Source organism: Protopterus annectens, chromosome 3.part1, assembly GCF_019279795.1.
Source record: "Protopterus annectens isolate FY-2018-M chromosome 3.part1, PAN1.0, whole genome shotgun sequence".
NCBI lineage: Eukaryota > Metazoa > Chordata > Ceratodontiformes > Protopteridae > Protopterus > Protopterus annectens.
This window is the reverse complement of record NC_056732.1, coordinates 479,821,723-479,840,227: the sequence shown is the minus strand read 5'-3', so window position 1 is coordinate 479,840,227 and position 18,505 is coordinate 479,821,723. Positions and strand designations below refer to the sequence as shown.

The window sequence follows — 18,505 nt, the reverse complement described above, 5'->3', positions numbered from 1 at the left end:
ACAAAGAAAAATCTAACAAGTAGCACAAAGAAGAAGCTAAAATACAAAGCAGAATACATGTCAACTGTAAGCAATAACATATCAGGTAACTATGTTAAACACTCCTGCAACATTAGTTAACCACCCTAATTACACTCTGCCACATTCTTCTCTGCACAGCACTGATTTCTTTGCACTAAATGTGCTACATTATTCTAATCATCATAACCTTTTGTAATGACAGACTTGCTCACTCCAGCTCTGATAGAGTCATATAACTGTTCATGCAAGACAGAAACTGAAACTGGCCAGTTGCTTGTTACCTGCCAACAGGCTGCATGCACAGTTTCCTTTACTAGCAGGATAAGAACAAGTAAAGCGAAAGACTTAAAACTAGGTGAAGGGCATGGAATGGGAGGTGATGGTCTGAGGATAATGTCTGCCCCTACACTGGAAGCTGTATTTGAGAAATTTGTAGGTGAGCTTTCTTCAGTTAAGTACAAAACAGGAGTGCTAAGTCTATTCAGTCTAGAAGGAAGAAGAGAAACGGAGATTAAGCATATCCAGAATTCCTAAAGAAGGCTATAGCACACCAGGAGACATCTTGAGGGGAAAGCACAGAGATGGAGGAAAGAAATATAAGCAGTGAATGGGACAAATACCCTATCCACTGATTCTGCAAGATGTTCTAGTGGGTTCTTGGTATGGATTGCATGATGCAATGATCAAATGTTGTAGAAACCACTGTGTAAGTGTCAGCTGCATTCATGAATGTAATACACAGACTGGTCCTTTTTCCACTAGGCTTAAGTATGTGGGTAAGGTAATATATCAACAGATACATTTGGGGGTCTCAGTGAAATGATACTACAACTGTGCAAACTGCATCAATAATACAAAACAAATTCAGCAGACAATTTCAGAAAACATGATGATATAATGTATGATAAAGTGGTTTACTTAAGCAATTGTGTTGTTTTTGAACTTGCATTTCTAAGTAATCTATTTAGTGTAATAAATAAATGACAAACAGAAATACAGTACAAAAATCACTGCTACATGGATGGGTACTTTCTCTTCTTGTATTATTTGCATTTTACAACCGATTAATTTCATCAAAAAATAATTTCAGTCAATGTGATGCACTGGTGAATTAAATTCGCTTACTTGCAGATGCAGTTTCACAGACAAAGGTGATCAGTTCATCTTCGATCTTCTTGAAGGCATCAAAGTCATCCACAAAGAACACATGCCTCTCACTAGGCTTGCTTGCTATGCTTACCAGCTCTGCATAATCTGCATCTGAGATGCCAATAGCAAAACTGCTATAGCCTGGAAAACAGAAAGAAATGTTATATATAATAAGAGAAGCAGTGAAACAGCACAAAATACCAGTAATAACAATCCACGGATGCATAAACAGGTGTCCTCTGCCTCTCTGAACCCATGCCTGCCTGCATGAGAAAGGGATACAACCCTTGTGAAACAGCAGTGACATCCCTCAGATATAGAACTGGGCAAAATTGTCTATTACATGCAGACCAAGCATTTGTGACTCATAAAAAAACAAAAAACTTCCTTGTTTATACAGGTCAGAAGAGAATTGGAGTGATAATGCTACAGTGCAGATGACTGAAGAAAAAAAGGGGAACAGAAGTAAATCATATGGTATATAAGCTTTGGCAGGATGTGTTTTATAGAGCTATTATTTACAGAAATCTGTATGAGCATTTTGGTTCCACAGATAAACCCTTACTGACCCACTGCTATAAAAAATTGCTGAATATGGAAGAAAATATGTACCACTTTCCCTATACATAGCTCACCTGCTATGCGCATAGGGTATTGGTGAAAGCACAGTCACACTTAACCATGAAATATTGCCTGTTTGTACACTTGATTGCACATTCTGCTCAGTAATTGCCAAACGACATTAAGATATTTGCCAATGTGACAAAAAAAATAAAAATAAATCTGGATAATCTAATCTGTTGTCATTCTGAGACTACACTGCCCTTTACTTGATAGCTGTACTCAGATCTGTATATTCTCTTACCATCAGCTAAGAACAACAAACATAGGAACACAAGAACATACTAGGCAAGTGAACACAGGGAGCATAAGAAGTATAGCCATATACACCTTTAAGCAGACAAACGTAAACATTTTTGCCAGGCTTTTCAACACTTAATAGGGCTCAACTCCAAAATCAAGCAGGGCAGTACATGATAACCCTGTTGTAAATTTGTGGCTACCCATCCAGTCATTAAGACTAGCCTTAAAGGTAACTAACTAGTACTTTGACCTGTAGTGGTATCTTACTCTATAGGTTAGGAATAATTGAGTTTGGAACCTATATCTCCAGTGAGTGTTATTTATTTGTTAGTGTACATTTAATTCTTTAGTGTTGGTATTTGTCGAGTCACTGGTTTTTCGTTGCAGTAGGATGTCAAATAGGAGAAGTGAGATACAGGTCTTGATTATGTAATTGTTCTGACCCTGGGTAGCTTCATTTAATTAGATCATATCATACCTTAACCTTCTATAAAAGCTTGCAACAACTCCTTTCTATACTCTTTGTGTCTTTTCAACTGTATTATTTATTGTAACACACTGTACTCTTTATAGTATATTTATTTTTGCTCCTTTCTTGGCATTGAAACTGTATTTTATTAACTTTTTAGTCTGTACTTTATTAACATGTGTATTGTATTTCATGTACTAATCTTTGTGGAGTTTTTTCCCCAGGCCTCTGCTGAAAATGGGATCCAAGCACAGTCAAACTTTCCAAGTAAACAAAAGTGAAAGAAAGAAAGAAAGAAAGAAAGAAAGAAAGAAAGGAAGGAAGGAAGGAAGGTCATATCCAGTAAGTTACTGGGTATAAGAAGAGTCATGCTAATTTATCAGAATATTTGAAGAAGTTATGACCTTCAATTTTCTTGGTTAGAAATCATCGGAGCCTTTCCAGTTGAGTGAGATGCTTGGATTTTCACAAACCAAAATGGATTTAGCATAAATGAGGTCTGCAATGATGTGCTCCATGGCTTTACATATAAGGTTGGGTGGGTCTATAATTACCTGGATGTGTGGAGGGCCACCCTTATGCAGGGGAATCACAGTGGCTGCTCTCCAGGCCTCATGAACAAACCTTGTAGACAGGCTATGGTTGAACACTTTCAATAGAAGTCACCTATTGGCTGCTACCTAGCTACTATAGCTTGAGGTTTACTATTTGAATTACTTATTGATGCCTGACTACCAATGAAGTCCAACTGGGTAGGAGCCCATTTTCAAAGGAGGCCCAGGGAGAAAAGGTCCAAAGTATTAAAAATGTTATGATTTTATGAACATTAAGTTTAGTCTTTAAAAATAATACAAAAAACAACTACAGTTTAAATAATTATATAAAATTAGACATAATATGAAAATTTTGGTTAAGAATAGATAGATACAAGTTATATGATAATGATTTAATAGTTAAGGGAAATTTTAGCCAGTTTATGGAGAAATTAAAGGAATGTTAGTATAACACAAACAGGAGTTACAATATTAAACAAGTAGTCCTTCAGTTTTTATCCCTGACTTCAAACAGCATCCAATGTATAAAATAACTATTAAGACATGTTTAGTTGTTTCTCAGTAAGTAGATGGTGCAAACAAATGTCCCTGACTCAGCAGACAGACCATTTGCCTTTGATGCTAGAGAGGTCACAAGGCTGTTGGTTCAATTCTCACATGAGGTATTTGTACTCCTGTTTCAGCACTAACACTACACTTAACATAAATGAGGTACAACACTACTGAAGTGTTGTCCTTCAGATGAGATTTTAAACTGGTCTCTTTTGCCTGAGTTTTTAGCAGTTCAAGTCAATATTAAGGGTCTCGTGGTAATTATCAAAAAAAAAAAAAAAAAAAAGAGTAGAACAATTGTCCTAGTGTTCTGGTCAGATTATCCATGGTCTACCTAGTCTGCTTATTTGCCACATTAGATCTCCCGTGAAACCTGGCCATGCTTTAATGTGACTAACATTGCAAACAAAAATAAATAAACTGATGAAAAGACGTGTCCCTTAAAATAGTCTTAGAATTATATTTACTTTACATTTTCCCCAATTTATCTTAAGTTCCACTTAAAAACCATATGTTTTATGCATAAAAAGGAATAAATAAACACATGCATTTTACTTGCTTATTAAGGGTAACCATGTGAACATTTTTAGCCATTGTCTGAGCTCAAGTGGTCCTGATATGCAAAGCCATGGAACAAATTATTATGGAAATGAAAAGCAAAGACATACACAACCTTCAGATACTGGACCCAGCCCTGTTTGGATATGTCAAGGGAAGTCATGCCTACAAACCTGGTGGACTTCTTTGAGAAAGTCACCAAGGCAATGGATCAGGGAAAAATGGTGCATACTGCCTACCTGGATCTGGTTAAAGTGTTCAACACAATACTTCACTCGAATATTGTTGACAGACTCACCAAACTGTGAATAAACTGCTACATAACTCATCGGATTGCCAGCTAGCTCACAAACAAGACCCAGGAAGTCAGGATTGGTGATACCAGTACCACTAAGAGACTAGTCACCAGCAGGGTAACTCAGAGCTCTGTGCAGGGACTGCTCCTATTTGGCATCCACTTCTTGGAGGTAAAGGTTAATGGCAAGGGCCTTTAACTGACCAAGTTTACAGATGGTAAATTGGGAGCTATCATATATTCCTCTCACAACACAAACATCTTACAAGAGGGTCTAACACAGAAAATGACTGGTAATAAACTCACAAACTAAAACTCAATTCAAATAAATGCATTACAGTGACTTTTGAGAAAACTGTCTCCTAGGCTAACACTCCATTGATAGGACATTCCTAAGAAATGACCCGGTAGTCAGGGATCCGAAAATGTATGCAGACAGTGTTCTGGCCTTTGACCAACATGTGGCCAATGTTGTAAGAAAATCATTCTATGTCATCCACCTTATAAGTAAAGTCATGGCATCCAGGTCCTCTGAAGACATAGTCATTACATCTGGCCTGACAATGCAACCAGCCAATGACAACCAGTCAGGAAATAGGCCCTGCAAGACTCAGTACTGTGTTCACTGTCATTTTCTCTTTTCATAAATACATTACATATCACACTCAGCAATGCTGACTGCATTTGTTATGCTGCTGCCATAACACTTTTGGGTATCTCACAGTAATCGCAACAAAACTGGACCCACATTGTTTGATAGCTTTCAGTAATTGAGTGCTTGGCTGGACAAACAAGGTCTGAAAATTAATTTCATTAAAACTAAAGTAATGCTGTGTGGTGCCCACAGAAGCTTGACAGTGTTCAATGATAAATGGAACATTACAACACAAGCATAGCTAGTGGGGCAAAGGGGCATCCACCCCTGGCACAAGGCTTTATGGGGCAAACACAATAGCTGCCAATGGGGCTTTATTATAGTACTTGCATTCATACAGTGATTGGTTAATTGGTGCCAGGCCTGAAACACTGAAACACTAAAGCACTGAAGCTCTTACTGAGTGATACAGTAAGTCTAATAAACTGGTCTATGTCAGAACAACAAAAAATCAAACTATCGAACGCTCACATGAGCGAATAATCAGTTACTTGAAATCGCTATTGTGGGGGGCTGCACCCACCCCCTGCTAAATATATACTCCTAGTCCGAGATCGCACTACAGTGAGGAAAGAGCAAATATTCCGATCTTCACTGTACTGTGATCCCAAAAAATCAATATCGAATTCCTGATTTTCGCTCATGTGAGCACTCGACATTTTGCGTTTTCATCGTTCTAAAGTATATCCTAATAAACTGCTTGTTACAATGTACACCTCCATTATTTGTAGCAAGCAGTTTCATACAATGCTAATCAGAGAATGGACATTTTTATAAAGAGTTGAGGAGAACATATCATGGACAATTGACATCAGGGATGCCAGACTGTAAAGGCATCAGGTGCTACTTGAGCTAGCTACAGAGCTGCATTGCAGAACCTCATGGGAATTCACACAAAGCTGTTGAGGCCTTCAAATACTGTATATCTGGACATATACCCCCCCAGTCTCTCAGCATAAAGCAGAACTATGTCTAAAGCCATGGATACTTTGGCATCTTGCAGTTGAACAGGCAACCTCTTTAGAAGGAAAACCAGACACTCCCCCTACCCAAATGTGTAATATTATCCCCCTGTCATTTTTTCCTATCAGTTTTTGTATGATTATATATGAAATTTAACAAACAAACTGCAGTAATCTTGAACCAAGTCTGTCATTTCATTACAGGTAGGGAGTAACTGGCAGAAAGCAAGTATTTATCATCCTTTTCCTAAGCTGAGCTCTTTAACTGCAAATTAATATATAACATTTTGAAGCTGGACCACTGCAGTTTATGATAGAAAACCTTCAACCAAAAAGCACACAGCAGGGTGGATTTAGACACCAAACGAATGGCCTTGATATTCCAGTACACTCAGTGTGTCACCAGGGCCTACTCTACACACAGACTTCTAATTTGGAATGCACTGTATTAAGTCATGGTCCACTCCACCAAATTTCCTAAAGGACTCAAAATGCTCTCAGGTCATGAAGTTACCTGTAACAGTGCTGGTTCAGTCACTTAGCCTGAAATCTTACTTTGGACACATGTTCTTATTGCTTTTCTGTTTGCACAGGTGTTACATCCTCAATTTTCTTTCTTTTTCTTATTGTGTAACAAGTTTGTGGCTGATAAAAAAGGGGTCATTGGGCTCCAGTTAGCTTACAATAAAAAAGAAAAATAAATAAACCTAAAAATCAGCTACATTTTGTAACTGATAACATCCCCCAAATAAGGCAAACAATTTGTATTTGTTTATCAAGAAATGGTCTGCAGGAGGCCATAGAAAAAATGTGTTCAATGTTAAAAATTGCTTCATGATGCCCCCTCAACAAATACCAGCAATACATATGCTGGACCACTCCTTCAAAAACTCTTCCACTCATTGCATAATTTTGTGTGTATTGGATGAGGAATGTTAACAGTTTCATGGTTAATTTAGGTATACAGAGATTGCTTGTTTACAACCACATCTAGAGTGAAATGAGCTTCCTGTTGTCGTTATGTACTTAATATTTAAAATGGTAAGCAAAATGTTAAATCAGAGTCCACAGAGATACTTTATATAGAATATCTCACCCAAACCTCTCAACCTCTTAGCACATGAAATCTGGATAAAGCCAAAAATGATGGCTGGGGGGGGGGGGCAAAGACCCAAAGATAGGAATAGGTTTCATATATTGCTTTTAGAAATTTAGAAATTTGCTAGAATAACAGGTTTTGTGTTAGCATGTATTTTCTGAAGAATATGAAGTCTGAAACTTAGATGTCTGTAAGTATTTCATGACTCCAGTCCTCAGTGATTTTCCAGAAAATCACAAATTTTACGAAGAACACACTAAAATATGAGGCACAAATCTGGACATTCTGTGAAAATCTAGACAGTTGAGAGGTATTGCCAGCCATAAAGGCTTAGCCATTGTATGAACATTTGTATTGCAGAAGAAATATGAATACCCTCATAGTTGCTGCAGGCATACAAGACTGACAAGCACATAACCACCTTAGCTATTAAATGAACTTCCTGGACATACTATTTGCAGAACATGTTAATGAAAAAGTAATAACAACATCACGCTTATCCGATGCATTTTGAAAGACCTAGCACAGCACTTCCACAGCAGGTGTCCCTTGCACACAGTGCGAATTGCCATATTTCTTTTCTACAGCTGGTATTCTTCCTACATGTATTGAAATGGCCTCTTTCTAACCAAAAACTCATTAAATGCACAACAGTCCCCAACAGCATCAAATAATTTTCAAGTACATTCTCACTATTTCCAAATTCTCTGAAACTAAAACAAGGATCTTTATTCTAAATGCTGCAGACGGTATGAACTTAAGTGCCCTGTAACCTTTCTTGAAAAGTACAAACCACTCTTCCTTTATTTTAAGTAGTTATAATATGCTGATTGGCTAAACATGTGACTGCATCAAATTTTACCATCTGCCCTCTGTGGGATGTGCATAATATTTTCATTTTATTCAAAGCCTGGAAAATATGTCACCACAGATCTGGAAAGTCTAAAATGAATTTGTTCTGCAACCCACAAGCAGGTAATTCGAAGACTAAGAAAATAGTAGTGTCATTGTTCTTATTAATACAACCAAGAGGCACTAAGATCAAACTTATTACCCTTTCCAAGAACCCATAAAAACATATTGTTTTAGAGGATTTATTTAAAATGACGTCCACCTTTTCTTGTCAAAACTCATATTCCTTTGACAGATCAAAATATACATTTTTTTTAGATTAACTCTTATTAACCAGGGGGCATGCCAACTTTAAGATGGATGCTTTTTCATCCATTTTTTGCTATTATTACCTGGAGTTCAGTTTTAGAGTCTATCACTAACATCATGTGCATGGTATTCAGAGAAAAACTGACCCCATTCACCACTTTAGCTCTGTCTATCTCTAAATCATTTCTTGAAAATTTGTTTTTCTGCTTGATAAGTGTTGACTTCTAGTGATGAATTATCATAGTGTTCATAGTGTTAAAACAATGAGTAAAATGTTCATAGTGTTACAAATAACTGTATGACTGTGCTAATGCTACACATAGCCATAAGAATATGAGCTTCCTAAAAAGATTTGTGTACATAACAGCCTATCTGCTCACCTTTGTAGTGCAGGAGAAAAAGTCTTAGGAGGTGCTGAAAAAATCCCATTGTTGGGATGCTGATGAGAGCACAAAGCATTCACCTGGCTGCCTGGATATCTAAACTACAATGTAAAGCTAAACAGCACACCACAAAATATTCTTATTTCTCATGAAGCTATATGAAACATCACCTCAGAATATGGCTAGTCACAGTAGACATGCTCAGAATTAGAAACTAGCATCTGGGAGTGTAAGGTAAAAAAACAATGCAAATATATGCAGTTTGGGAGGAGGTGTGATCTGGAGACATATATGCCATGAAGTGTGGTCCCTCGGACAGCAGAGAAGAAAAAGGACCTAGCTGGTCGAAATGGACAACAAGCTGTTAGAAATGATCAGAACAGAGTTTGATTAAACTAATTTCAGAGAATAATCAACTATATAACTAATTTAAATATATTTATGTTAGCAGAATAAAGTAAACAAAAACAAAAAAGCTGTAAGAGGAACCAAAAAGTTTAAAAAGTTTAAAAAATATTTATGTTTTGATCGACAAAACTGATATCTACATTGACAAAATAAAAATGATAATAAATTAAAAGTGGTATTTGGCCAATTCAATTAGCCAATGTTTAAGACCTTTTCAAAAGGCTGTCTAGTATTTATAACTCTTTAGAGGTACAGAGAGGGTTCCCCAAAGAGTCCAAAACAGTGCAGAGAAGCTATGATTGCTGAAAATCAAAACACAGTTAATGTCATACCTAGAACGTCCCTAGGATTCAGAAATAATCCCACCCCACCTATAAATTGTCTTCCACAGGTAGGTCACTTTACATGGCTGTAAGGAAATGCAATTCAGACATCACAATAAGGAAGAACTGCAGTTGTTGAACACTAGCACTGTCAGACTGTGACAATGGTACTGTTTAACCTGGTAGCCCTTGCACAGCATTGACAAAGTTACTCACTCTTCTTGGACTTACACAAGTACATTAGGACATCCATGCACAGACACACACACACACACACACACACACACACACACACACACACACACACACACACACACACACACACACACACACACACACACATTTCCATACTCTCATTTCCCTACTGCAACCACCATGGAAAACACACATACGCACACACATTCAGACATGTACACACACATATACACACACACACATTCAGACATGTACATACACTTTCACACACATACACACACATTCAGACATGTACATATACTTTCACACATATACACACACACATTCAGACATGTACATACACTTTCACACACATACACACACACATTCAGACATGTACATACACTTTCACACACATACACACACACATTCAGAGATGTACATACACTTTCACACACATGCACACACACATTCAGACATGTACATACACTTTCACACACATACACACACACATTCAGACATGTACATACACTTTTACACACACACATTCAGACAAGTACATACAGTTTTACACACATACACACACACATTCAGACATGTACATACACTTTCACACACATACACACACATTCATCTGATTTTATGTCTCTACAGACATGTACATACACTTTCACACACATAGCGTTGTTGCCTCACAGTAAGACGCTGTCTGGTTCGATTCTCAGCTAGGGCATCTTCTGCATGGAGACATGCGTGAATGGGCATACCTTCCTTGAAGGTTGTGCGCCAGGGCTGGTAACTCGGCACGTAAAAATCAACTACCAATCATTAGCGGACCGGAGTTCCGCTGTGGCGACCCCTAACTGGGAAAAGCCGAAAGACACAACAACAACACACATAGCCCCCCACACACACATTGCCCTCACTAAAGTTACCTGCACAGTGATTGCTTCCATTGGAGTGTATAGATGACTGCCATATTTTGACAGTGTTAACTTTTTCCTGCATCTGTGGCAGTTTAGGGAGCCGAGTGATTCTCTGAATTGGTTTTGAGAGTAAGCAGCAGGCTCACCCAGATCACCTATTTAAAATGTGGCTCAACCAGAAGGACCACTATCTGCACTGATGCCCCTGTCAGTAGAAAACCTCAGTGATAGGGTAATAAATGAATCAGAAAGGATTACTGTAAGATGGAAGCTGCTTATTTTAAGGCTTCCCACTTTCACAAAACCTTTCTGAATCGTAGGTAATAAAAAAAACTAAATAAATAAAACAGAAAAAATGAGATATCTATTTTATTAAAAAAAAGTTAACTTCATTCATCTGTGACAGCAGTATATGGTCATTGCTCTCATCTAAATGAATAAGTATTAATGTTCTCTTAAAGTCAGATAATTACATGAGGATTCCTTTTTTGCTTCCATGACACCCTGTTTTTAATGTCTTTTCCATTGTTTCAGAATCTGCCACCTATCTTCCATGTTATATGTTTTTACGTTCATCTATAATGAAACAAGTTTAAGGTATAAATATGCTTTTGAGATGAATTCATTTTTAATGAAAGTCGTTGCCTGGTATGTTTTCCATGTTGGTGTGAGCAGACATTTAAGGCAACATAATGTGCAGCACAGATGGTTCTGGAGAAGTCTAATAGAGATGAAAGTGCTCGAATCGTTTTGAATAAAATATAGAGCATCTCCTCCTTTGTGAGAGTTTTTTAAAGCTGTAATTTCTGCATGTACATTTGTTATATTCAACATGATGGCATTCTAGGTTTAAGTGATTTTAAACTGCAGTGAAAATTCTTGTTTGTAAGTCTGTTGGAGAAGTAAAGGTTCCCATTTTAGGATGTTTGCAAATATGAGAGGCCAGGAGTAGTTCAGCTCATTGTTGAACTGTAAGTCTTTCAGCTTGAACTAAGACAGGGGAGGGATATTCATAATGATAGGTCAGGGTGATGAACTGGCAGATTTTGCTTGCTATTATTTGTTCATAGGTTCGTTGAAGGTTACTAGGCTAATGGCCTTAGAGGCCTTACGCACCTAGTCATATTTATCCTGAGGTGCCCCAATTGTCGGTGGTTAGGTGAGTGAAGTTTGCAGAGGTAATATGTAGCTAATACCAACTTTCTCTGTCCGGGAGGGATATCGGTGCCATCCCTGAAGTGAATTTGTGGTCACCCATCCATTGATCTAGTTTGCGTTTGAAGAGGGTCAGGGAGGAGCTCTGTTTTACATGAATTGGAAGTTTGTTCCAGAGAAGCGGCAGTCTCTGGGAGATGTATCTATCTCTCCAGCATAATCTATTCATGCCAGAGGCTAGGTTAAGATCCCTGGAGCAGGTGATCCTCGTGAAGTTTAATCTATGAATGTGTAGCATTTCTATCAGGGCCAGGTCAGAGACTGCCTTGTAAGCCATGCACAGGTCACACCTTAGCAACCTGTAGGAGACAGAATACATTGACAGGGCTTTCAGTTTTACCATGTAAGACTTGTTTTGTTGTGTACCCTGCAATTTCTTGGTGAGAAAGCTCTGCAGTTTCTCCAACTGTTACAGGTGACTGGTGAGGTACATGCAAAAGGAAGCATTGTACTCAATCATTGGTCTGATGAGGGCTGAGTATAATGGAGTTATAACATCCTTAGATCTAGATGTGATGCCTTCACATACAAGATGTGCAACACAGAAGGATTTCCTTGCTACTGTGGATATGTGTTGGTCAGAGTTCATATTGCTATCAACCTGAATACGCAGATCATGTACAACTGGGTTTACACTTAGGGGGTGCTGTCTATAATGTAATTAGCAAGGATGTCAGCTTTCTCAAAGGGAATAATATATATAATATAATATAATATAATATAATATATAACATTTTTGTATTTAGATTTAATCTGTGGCTTTGGCACCAGTCATCTGTCTGCGTTAACCATGTCTGCAGTGTATTAACATTGTTGGGAGACTCTGTGATTGCTCTCAATTTGCAATTGTCAATGAACTTGGTCAGCCACAGGCCATCCAAGTTTGCCTGGACTTCTAAGAAATAAATATGAAATGGTAAGGGGCCCAGCACAGAACCCAGTGGTATGCCACTGGTGACTGGTCTTTTGCTAGAGGTGAAATCAACCATTCTGACAGTGTGTGTCCTGTTGGTGAGCCAGTTGGCTACCCATCTGGTAATGTAGGGGTTAATTCACAATTGGGAGAGTTTCTGTATAATACCTGAGTGGGGGATTGTGTCAAATGGTCAAGGTAAGCAGTATGTACTGTCTTTTCCTCATCTAGAGCCTTGGTGAATTTCTTGAAGAAGTCAACCATGTTTAACTGACATGATATACCTTTAACAAATGTGAACTGGGTTGGGTCCAGTGTTTTTAGATGAATTATGTCATTGTTAATAAGTTCCATAATGATTATTTTCATGGCCTTGCAGATGAGGCTAGTCAAGCTTATGGGCCTCTAGTTCCCAGGGTCAGTTGATGGTCTCCCTTTGTGTGGAGGGATTACTGTTGGTGTCCTCCATTCCACCAGAACATAGCCAGTTTGTAGGCTGTGGTTAAACAGGGTTCCAAGTGGGTCTGCTAGGTCATAGTTTAAGTTGTTTACAAAGCAACCTGGGGTGTTTTCTGGTCTCACTGATGCCGTGTTTTTGTCCTTGGAGAGTGCAGAAATTACCCACTCTCTTGTAATAATAGGCCGAGGAATGGTGGCAGGTATACTTTGGGAATGGCTGGAGGGGGCAGGGGAGGTGAAGTTTGCTCCAAATCTGTCAGCTAGCCAGTTGGCTATTACCTCTGGATGAGTTTGGGTGGTGCCATCCACAACCAGTTCAGCGCATAGCTGGGTATTCCCTTTTAAATTTTGGATGTAGTTAAAGAACACCATGTGATTATCCTTAGCTATGGGGGCTATTTTTACTTCATAATTACCTTTGGAGGACTTGACAAGATCTCTAATTTGTTTGTTTGTGCTAGAGAGGGATTTCTTCCTCTGCTGATCCAGTTCCCTCTTGTTCTTGGACATTAGTTTCTTTCTCTTGTTGTACAGCATGTTTATACTAGGGGTCCACCATGGTGGCTTTTTTTTTTTTGGCAAGACCTGGTTTTAATATAGTTAAGTACAGCTGATCCCATACAACTGTTTAAGTGGTTATACAAGGCACTGGTGTACACCTCTGCATAGGAGTCAGTGTTATCCTTGTTTGAGGGGGCTTTAAAATGTCTTATACCATCACTTAGTAGGTGTTAATTTGTCTTTGAAAAATTCTTAAGAGTTTTTGAACTTGGTGGGGTATCTGGTCTTATTAATTACATCAAACAAGGCTGATTTATGATCCGATCTTACCAGGGAAGACATCACATGGTGGAAGGGTGCAATGCTCTCCCATGTTAGCGAGTAATATGTCTAGGACATTTGAGCCTCTTGTGGGTGTGCTGACTAGCTGTTCCAGAGCATTTGCATTGACAAAGCCCAAGAGCCTCTGAGGCAGCATGTTTATGGTCGTATATGTTTCCCAGTCAATGGTAGGGTAATTAAAATCACCTTTGAGTAAGGTGTTGGGCTGTATGACATGTGACTTAAGTAAGTCCAGGTATGCAATATGCTTTTCCTGGTTCATGGTGGGGGAACTAAGTTAGCTATAATGTGGTAGGGGGTTTGCCTATAGTTAATTTGGACATGGAGTAGCTCAAGAGAGTCATACTGTCTGACCAATTTCAAGGTGTACTTATCTTTAATGAAGATGGATACACCTCCTTCTTTGGTTCTTTCATGCTCAGTTTGTGGTCTGAATATGGAAGGCACTGTAGCCCTGCACGGCCAGGGTGCTTTTCGCACCTTTGAACCGTGTCTCATTGACTGCACGGACATCGACATCTTGCAAAGGCTTTTCTTTGAGGCAACAGCAATGAAATGGAGGCTGTATTCAAATTGAGAAAGAGTTCCTTGTCCTATAACAGATCTAGATTTGGAGCACAGGAAATGAAAAATCTGTTAGGCCCAGAGTAAAAGTTTATTGATTTTAGCCTTAGTTGTCTCAATGTGATGATGAAAGTCTAGTTTTGGATCAAACCCAATACCTAGACATTTGAAAAATTCTGTAGTTTCCACATTATCTGTGCTTATAAACCAGATATACCATTTTTTGGACAAAAGCAAGTTTTTGTTGGATGACAAATACCATTGCTTTAAGTTTCTTAAAGCTGAGCATAATCTGCATATTATTAAGCCAAAAGGAGAGGAGGAGATAATCATTCTCAAGGTGTTCTTCGTAATTAAGAGGAAGTGAGTCAGACTTGTAAGTTACTGTGTTATCTGTATATAGAAGGACAAGAATTTGATCTAACTTAGGAAGTTTGCAAATGAATATGGAAAATACGATTGTAGACAGTACTGAACTTTAAGGAACACCTTTATAAAATGAGGTAGAATACAAAATGAATAAGCAAAGTTTAACTATGAAGATTATGTTTAAAAAGAAACTCTTAAGAATATGAAAAATAAATCATGGTTAAAAGTTCCTGAAAGTGTAATAATTAGAATTATCAGAAAGAGTTCAAATTGTCGCCTTTGTGCACCTACCCATCCAGAAACCATGTCGGTATCTGGGGGACAGTTGTACTGTTGAATATAAAAAGAAAGTTGCAAACAAACTATTTTTTTTTCAAGGGCAAGGAAATTAAATTGGTCTAAAAGCAAAGAGGTGGGAGTGGCACTTTTTTTTGCAGATTGAAAGAAATATATATTGTGTTACAGATATGATAAATAAGTAGTGATTGGAGGTCAATAAGGATTTTTTTTTGCAATTACCTGCAGGAGCATCATTTGGACTTGAATCTAAGAGAATACAGTTTTGTGTTCTGCTCTTCCTCGGGTTCTTCATACTTTCTGAATGCAGTAAGCACTTTCTTTTCTACCCAACTTTCAATGACAAAAACATTTTTAACTATCTTTGAATCATGTGTTACAAAACAAAAACATGAACTCTGAAACAAATAAGGCATGTGGGTGGGGCATTTCAATGTGGTAATTCATGCATGTTTGCTAAATTATTTCAATGTTGGAGTTTAACAAGAAAACTAGGAACTGGCGAGTGAGCTGAGTAGAAATAGGCTGGATGGTGTTTGCAGCATAAACGGAGAGACTAAAAAGCATTGCATTTTCAAGAGGTGAATGCAGGCAGGTAAGAAAGCAGAAAGATTCATGACAGAGGAGCATCCTGGAGGAAAGTGGAGATTAGGGGCCAACGTTTTAAGTTCATGTCCATGTAACATTGGAAGCAATTCTTAATTTGAAGATAACGTGAAGGCGTAGTTGGATCAAATGGCTAAGGCCAAAACATGCTTGAAGAAACTGGCCAAGATAGCATGATACAAAAGTTATAAAATAAAATAAGGAGGGGATAGAGGAGACATGGAGAGAAGGGGGAAAACAGAGAGAGGGTGAAGTGAGATGGGCTAAAAACTGCATGACATGCAAGAAGAGTGAAGAAAATGGGCAGATACGTTAGAGATGGAATGAAAAGGGAGGCCAGAAAAATGTAAATATGCAGAAGAATCAAACTTAAGTGACTGCTAAACAAATCAGAAAGGATGTCATAAGAGAAATGGAGATAGAACAAGGGAGATGAGATGTCTGGGGGATCCATGGTCAGCCAGGAGAGGGTCCGGTTAGCATGGAAGCTTAAGGATACGATTTATTTATTTGTTTGATGACCGGGGAAGTCCACTGGGCCAAGAAGAGACCATTTTCAGTGGAGGCCCGGGAAGAAAAGCTTCACAATAATTCCAAGTTACATTTCACATGTTACAAAATGACATAGTTTATACAAAACATTTACAGATAAGCTCCATGATTGGCTTGTCACAATGTTACAAAATGAAAAGACATAATTCAATACAGAAATTTCAACATTTACATAAAGTGAATATTTTTGTTATAAACTCAGTTGTAGGTTTAACATTTCAAAATATATAGCTACTAGCCATTAGTAGGTTAGGAAAATATTATGCATGGAAAGGGTAATAGTATAATTGAGATTGGAGAGTATAGTACAACAGATATTAGACAGAAAATTAGTTCTTGGCAGGGGAGGGATTGTTTTGGGTGGGATGAAGTAATAGTAGAGGTAGTTGGATGAGTCAGTGCAAGGTGGAATGGGGGGTGGTTTAAGTTGGAGTGTGGCAAGGATGAAGGATACAATGGAGACATGGCTGATGTGAAATTAAAGAAAGGAGATAAGAATGAAAAGAGAGGAGTATTCACAGAATTTTGCTAAGATTTACATGAATAAAAGAAATAGGAAAAGGAGGACAAATGTAAGGTGAAAATAAAATGTAATGGAGTATCTAAAAAGAGTTCTGAAAGAGATGCAAAGAGGGGCAATACAGCATTTTGAAGGGGGAGGCAGGGAGTGAAGATGGATTCCCAGTAAATTGTTGTAAAATTATACATGGCCAGGTGGTGAATCAGTCAGGTGTGTGACAGCAGTATGAAGGAGGAGGGCCAACCCAAAGCAATAAAGGTACCTAGAGTGGTGATACTACTTAAGAGAAAAAGGGAAGGCCTGGAAACTATGTGGAGTTATCCCATAGGCCTCATAGAAAATTCTCCTTTTCACAGAGACTTGCTTAAACTGTTTGATCACTTTGGTATGGAATATATGAAGATGATGTATGGAGATGGTAATACAGTATAATGAGGCCCAAACTGATTCTTTGGGCCAAGAGGTCAAATCTCTGGACAGTAAAATCACACAAGATCCTCTGTTTCATTCAAACAAGTTTGAATATAACCATATATTCCTTTCCATTGAGGAACAAATGGAAGTTATTAAAAATAAAAAGTTGAAAAAATAATAAGAGATGAAAAGGACTATAATTCTAACATTGCCTATCCCCACCCCTCCATCTCAAGTATGGACTTTCAATAATAGACATGTTGATGGACAGGACTTAGTGTTTGATAACCAAGAGCTTGTAGACCATAATATGGACAACTCTTTTTTTGGGGAAGAAGAGTTTCCGCCTCTGAGGAGATCGGAGTGGATCAAGAATCAACAACAGATGAGGGGTACCAATTGTGGGAAACAACAATCTTACCAATACCAACAGAGCAACAACAGAGAGAACAGAGGACATTACAGGCGACCACCGAGGGGGAATCAGGGGAGATACTAAATGCATGTTTAGCTACACCTACTAGTGATGCTAACATCTATTCATTGTCATCTTTATCCATTCATGTAAATAATGAAGGTGACTTTTAAGTTTATAATTTCACTAAATTGAATGTCACCACCCATTTATGTAATCTTCTAGCAAAAGGACCTACATTTACACCTAGTTCACCAGCTAATGTGGTAAAGACATTATTGGATTTAAAATTATATATCAGGAAGTTGAATCTGAACCTGTTATTTAAAGGTGTTGAGAATGTTATACACCCTTTTAAATTTTCTAGCACATATAACCCTCCTATAGCCCCTATTTTAGACACCTTTGAATGTGTATGTGAACTAGATATTAGGACGCACAGGAAGATGACAGATAAAAAGCTGCTTAAGAACAATATGTGTACTGATGAAATAACTGAATTGGAATACTTGACTTCAAATGAAAATTTAAGGGTCATGAAACCAGATAAAGGGGGTGGTGTGATCCTTATGTGGAAACATGATTACATAGAGAAAATGCTTGAAATTCTGGAGACAAGCACATATGCCTACAGCTCTCTGAATGAGAAAAATGGTGCATATAGAAAAATTAAAGGGCATATACAAGATTTATTTATAGATGGCCTGATTTCTGTTGAAGAACATCAATTTTTGCCTGTAGATTATCCCATTACCTCAACTATTTATGGGATTCCTAAAATACAT

The 18,505-nt window shown here is 38.0% G+C and overlaps 1 protein-coding gene across 2 annotated transcripts in view; it reads right to left on the bottom strand.

The window, feature by feature from the left end:
- The window catches only part of COL14A1 (collagen type XIV alpha 1 chain), a gene marked incomplete at its 3' end in the record, with an annotated part of 1,869,522 nt that overhangs the window by 827,438 nt on the left and 1,023,579 nt on the right, over positions 1-18,505 (bottom strand). For both annotated transcript variants that reach the window (XM_044066920.1, XM_044066919.1), the window contains 1 exon segment: positions 1,147-1,311. In XM_044066920.1, coding sequence (XP_043922855.1) covers positions 1,147-1,311 — 165 coding nt within the window.